Source organism: Nicotiana attenuata, unplaced genomic scaffold, assembly GCF_001879085.1.
Source record: "Nicotiana attenuata strain UT unplaced genomic scaffold, NIATTr2, whole genome shotgun sequence".
NCBI lineage: Eukaryota > Viridiplantae > Streptophyta > Magnoliopsida > Solanales > Solanaceae > Nicotiana > Nicotiana attenuata.
In genome coordinates this window covers 505,799-511,688 of record NW_017670578.1, presented here as the reverse complement: position 1 = coordinate 511,688, position 5,890 = coordinate 505,799, and the positions used below count along the sequence as shown (strand labels likewise).

General features: G+C 35.6%; 1 protein-coding gene across 1 annotated transcript; it reads right to left on the bottom strand.

Moving 5' to 3' along the window:
- Positions 1-1,319: 1,319 nt before the first annotated feature.
- On the bottom strand, positions 1,320-3,794 carry LOC109241177 (50S ribosomal protein L7/L12-like). The gene is made up of 2 exons (XM_019407896.1): positions 3,653-3,794; positions 1,320-2,412 (listed from the first exon to the last, which is right to left on the bottom strand). Exon 2 carries the CDS (start codon positions 2,264-2,266, stop codon positions 1,682-1,684), a length of 585 nt encoding a protein of 194 aa, XP_019263441.1. The 5' UTR covers positions 2,267-2,412; positions 3,653-3,794; the 3' UTR covers positions 1,320-1,681.
- Positions 3,795-5,890: the final 2,096 nt, after the last annotated feature.

Here is a 5,890-nt window from a genome sequence, read left to right as displayed (position 1 = left end):
AATTCTCTATTCCTTTGCATATTTGTATCTATGTGATTGTGTATTGATCTTTGAAATGTATGTAATAAATGAGGACATATCAAATTTTTGGTGCACTGCTTTCTAAGTGTTGTGGTGATGAAGACAGTGTTTGTTTCTCTTCAAATATTTATTTAGTTTTATTTTTTACTTAGAAACTTTTGTCAATTTATTAATTATTATAACTTATCATTATATGCTTATCATAAAATAAATTTTATTTATCATAAAAGTTTTCTTATCTAAGCACAGTTGTATTTAAAATAAAATGACAAATAGAATATTTTGTATTTGAATCGATCTGGAATCTAAAATTCTGAAGAAATTATGCACTTATAAGTGTAAACAGTTCTAAGGTTATTTAAGTCATTTTAACAAAAAAAGAGCTTATCAGCACTTTTTTCTCAAATATTGCAGTAACTTATTATCGATTTTAGCACTTGTATCCAAACACGTAACTGCTTATTTATTAAATCAGTTTCAGCACTTAAAAGTGCTTTTCAGCACCTAATACTTATCTGCTACTTCAAATAAGCTAATCCAAACATGCTCTTCTACATACTACATCGTGAAAATAGCACAGGCTAGCCAGTTCTCGATCTGGTAATTGAAAAATAGCCAGCATTTGCAAAGTCATTAAAAAATAGCCACTATTTTGCTGCAACACAAAAAGTTTCAGCATAATATACCGAAGATTGGTGCACCTGTATATGAACTTCCAGCATATTATGCTGGAACTCCAGCACACGAAAAGTTCCAGCATAATATACTGGAGATTGGAGCACCTGTATCAACTTCAAGCATATTATGCTGGAACTCCAGCACTCGGATAATTCCAGCCTAATATAATGGAGATTGGAGCACCTGTGTATGAACTTCTAGCATATTATGCTAAAACTCCAGTATATTATGCTGGAAGTTCACATGTAAAAAATTTGAACTCCAATATAATATGCTGGAATATTTTCCGAATTTTGAACAATGTTTTCGTTCAGATTTATCTTTATATGAAAAGTGACTGAATTTCGATTAATTTTGAAACTGTGGCTATTTTCCAATTACTACTTGTAAATCTGGCTATTTTTGAATTTCACCCTACTACATCTCATACACATCCACAAATCAATCAAAGAGGGAATAAAAGAACTAAAGAAACCAGAAAATAAAGGTTATAACAGCCAAAAAAATCGGAATTTCTGGTGGTGGAACTTAAAAGAGTATGAGGAAGTAGCATACAATGCAAATGAAACAACTTCATTGTGGTGGTTACAAAAAAGAGGTAACTAGTCATCAGATATGTATAAGAGAAAAATTATCTGAAAATTAGCAGAATATCAGATTATAAGTTAATGATCATCACCCCTATATGATGTAATGGGTTTAAAGCTGCAAAAGCAAGCAAACTTCACAGAGAACCTACTACTCTGGTTCATGCGCTCTACTTTCATCAAGCTCGTAAACTCGCAATTGACTCCAAAATATTTATTGATAGCTTCAATGAAAATAAAGAAGCTCCTATTCTGCCCTAGCCCGACAAAGGTAATTATCAAGTCATAATCCAAGAAAGAAATTCTCACACACATAAACTATGGTAATTGGCATGTTCCCTTACAAAAACAAAAGATGGCAGGGCAAGGAAACCTGCTAACTCCAATAGAGGTTACTACTCCATAACTGCGACTCCTCCAGCAGCTTTGATCTTTTCTATTATTTCATTTGCCTCCTCTTTGGTTACTCCTTGCTTAAGTATAGCAGGCACCTTTTCGACCAAGTCCTTGGCTTCCTTCAAACCTAGACTGGTGAAGGATCGAACCTCTTTGATCACCTTGATTTTTGCAGCTGCATCAAATTTCTCCAACTTGACATCAAATGCTGTTTTCTCTGCCTTCTTCTCCTCGGCCTTTGCCGGTCCACCACCTGCTCCTCCCATTGCACCCAAATCCATGCCTTCTACAGATATTTGTTTCAAATTAGGATGCCTTAGTATCTCCCTGAGTGTAGGACCAATTTGTCTACGCTCTTCTGGGGGTAAAGCAGCAATACGTTCAGCAAGCTGAACTATCTTGTCTGATGGTGGGGGTCTAGGGCCATATGGTTCATAGACAGCAGGATATTTGTATCTTTTGGGCTTGGCGTTGGGATCTCGGGGAACAAAATCAGGTTGAAACGAACGAGATTGCAGAGGACCTATAATTTCACGAAGAGATGTACAGGCATGGATGGGTCTTAACCGTGCAATGAGCTTCATGCTTAAGATGTCACTCTGCAAGCAATGAATTGCAGATGATGCTAGCTTGATCACAATTTCATACGCGTGTTCTGGTAATGCAGAAGAACTGTCTGTCGTTGGACAATTTGGACTTCAACCACTTGGTTAAGCTTGTATTTTACACCCTTACCATGAAAAGAAAAATAAACATTCAGCTAATCTAATAGAAACGAAAAAAATAGTTCGTCATCTTGGTAAAAAAGAGAAGGCTACAACAACAATTTTTCGGCCTTGAGCCAATCAATGACCATATGCACCCATCTAAGAATACATGCACGCAGTAATTACTCTGAAACTAATTTTTTTGGGTCATCGATTTAGTTTATGAAGGTCATTAATAAAACTTCTACTCTAAGAATTATAAGTAGTAATGAAGTCTGCAGTGATATAACCAAAATCTAGGTGACAGTATGACTTTAGATTGACTCAATTGTTAGTATGTTCTAGACACACCAGAGATGGGTAACAGGCCAATTGACATCTTCAACAATAAGGATTACGTTACATTTAATTTTCTAGAACTACTAGGACAAAGAATGTACAAAACTGACACTAAAGAGACAATCTGCTCTCAGTACATCTAAAAGAATGCATCTCAAAGAATTCATTTCCAATTAAACTTTTACATCCTTTTTACTTTCTAATGGAAGCATTATAGTCCTTGGCAGACAAACTTCTACCTAAACAACAAAAGCAAATAGCTAATATTCTTATTTCAACCTGTCAAATTTCATTATATTTTAAAAAAAAAAAAAAAAAAAAAAAAAAAACTTGTCCGTCAATCCCAAACTAGTTGGATCTGAGTATATGAGTCCTCTATATCCATACTTCTCTATTTTTTTTTATGGTGGTGTCCAGGCCAACTTATGGGCACCTTGTCAAGTCCACCGATACCTGCTATCTCCCACCAATGCAGGTACCGAGTAACTCTACTCACAAAAGTTTAGGCAAACGGGAAGAAATCGCTTAGTGTTTTTTCCTCCGCGGCAATTTGAACCTAAGATTCATTGTTCTCTATTTGGATTTACATTTCTAAGAAACCAATCAGAATGTTTCTTTCTTCTGTCAATACGTGTAAGCCCAACCAATTAATCTCGTATGCTTACTCCAAAACAAGGTTAAAAAACCTGGACATTAAATTAAATGGAAAGATCAACCGAGCTGCAGGACTATGAGTTCAACCTCAACTCTATTTTTGTAAGTCGCTAAACATAGGAAGCAACTAATAAAATTACTATATTTACTGTAACTTAGTAAGTATTCACACAGAAGTAAAAAAATATTGAAGCTTGAGGTTTTTCAAGTAGAACAGAGATCCAATTCAAAAGGTCGCATTTCAGGAGAGAGATAAATGAGGGGACTTACGACTCAAATTGTCCGGAGAAAGAGTTCGCCACGGTGAGAAATTGGGAGAATAGAGAGCAAAGTTCACTGCCGGCGGACTGCGGCGTCGACTGGCCGAAATAGACGGGCGAAGCTACAATTAGGCTTGGTAGAAAAATAAGAATTGGTTTGGGTCCAAAAATTTGGGCCTGAATGTGATATATCCACGGAAGAAATACGCAAATAGCCACTTTTCAGACCGCTAGTTAATATTTAACCACTGTTCAAAATCGAACCGAAACCGAAAACCGAATCGAAACCGAAGCTTAATGGCTTATTGATATCGGGCTAACGATTTAACGGACGGGGAACGGATTGAATTTTTTTTATTAATGGCTTATCAGTTTGGGGACGGATTATTTAATTTTCTTAATAGATAATCCGTTAACCCGTTAAGGATTGACCATGTAATAATAGTAGTAAATTTTTTTTATGCCATTACATGTTTTGGAAAATATTTGAAAAAATCCGTAGACCAAGTCTGAGACACACGAAATCCTTTGCATTGCTACAAAAGCCAATCAGAAGGAAAGCATCGAGACATTACATTGAGAAAAAGATTCTTCCACAGCTCACCCAACTGAAACTCTGAGACTTAAATCGCAACAGCAAAGGCGTAGGCCAAAAGGGATAACGTCCTAAAAATCTGCTGCAAACCACTGCTATTGATTCACTTTTATGGACTCTTAGTTTTAATCTATTGGTGTGCATTCCACTGCAACGACATCCACACAATAGATGTGCCTGAGAGAAAATGGAACTCCTTAAGACAGTCAAAAGTGGTGTATGACTTGGAGCGAGTTCAAGTAATTGCAAAGAAAGGAAAGAATGCGTTGATGCAGAAAGATAATAGCTAAATTTGGTAAATTACGTCATGTAGATTGAATTAGGTCGATAAACCGCCCGATAAGAGCTAAATCGATACCAGTCCGCCCGATATCTTATCGGGTGGCTAGCGGATTAATACATTTAAAAGCCGATAACCGATAAACCAAACCGTTAAGTGTAAATAACCGTCCAATCCGCCCGATAAGCAGCCCTACTGTTTAATGTTTAGTAGCTTTTTAACGTAAATATAAACTTGGACAAAAATACCCTCATAACTGAACTAGGTATACTTTTATCTCAAATTTTATTTCGGCCTTAAAAAGTAGTTACTTTTTAGTTACATTTCAAACAATGGTTAAATATTAAACGGTCTAACAAATGATCATTCAAGCTAATTTTTGTTATATTCATAACGCCTAATCCAGGGTGATTGATAGGAATGGCCCCTGCAAGGGGGTGGTCTCAGGGGAGAAATTCAAAAATAGCCAGATTTATAAGTGGTTATTGAAAAACAGCCACAGTTTCAAAAATCATCGAAATTTAGTCACTTTTCATGTAAAGATAAATTTGAACGAAAACACTGTTCAGAATCCGGAAAATACTTCAGCGTTCCAGTATATTATACTGGACCGGTCTCTGTTGCAGCAAAATAATAGCTATTTTTCAATGACTTGGCAAATGCTAGTTATTTTTGAATGACCAGTCCGAAAACTGGCTAGCCCGTGCTATTTTGACAGGTCTTAGCCAGATGTTCTATTTAAAATATAGCCACTACCAGATTGGTAGAGTTTATGTTATATTTATTCTACCTATCTGTTAAATTGCTCGTCAAAGTCTATCGGATGATATGATTTTGCTCTTCATGAATTTCTCTACCGAATTGATAGAGTTTATGCTACACCTATCTATTAAGTTGTTCATTGAAGCCTACAGGATTGACATAATTTTTCCGTGTTAACTTTACTTTTGATCAAACCATCTCAAATTTGCTCCAGATGATCTAAGTTTAAAATAAAGCTTCTAAATACAAACACAAACAATCCTTAATTACTAATTTAGTCAAATAACACCAATTCAAAAAGATTCATTTTTTCTTCTTCAACACTTCTAAGGTCCAACAATGAAATTTTGAGCTTTTTATAGTACATCACTAAAGCGGTGTTTCAACTAAAAATTTAAGCATAAATTATCAACATTCGGCCTATTTTAACAATAATGTAATATTAACCTTCTGCTTTCCATCACCAAACAAGAGTATCAAACTTTAAATATTGAAGAATTATAGTGTTCAAGTAAGAAATAAAAATGCTTCGCTAAGACCGTCAAAAACGGAGACATTCAGCCAAGATCAGTCCCGTCGAGGGACATGCCTTGCGATTTTCTGCCTAATCC

Excerpts from the sequence above, each read along its gene's own strand:
- LOC109241177 (XM_019407896.1), bottom strand. The coding sequence starts at position 2,266 with ATGAAGCTCATTGCACGGTTAAGACCCATCCATGCCTGTACATCTCTT.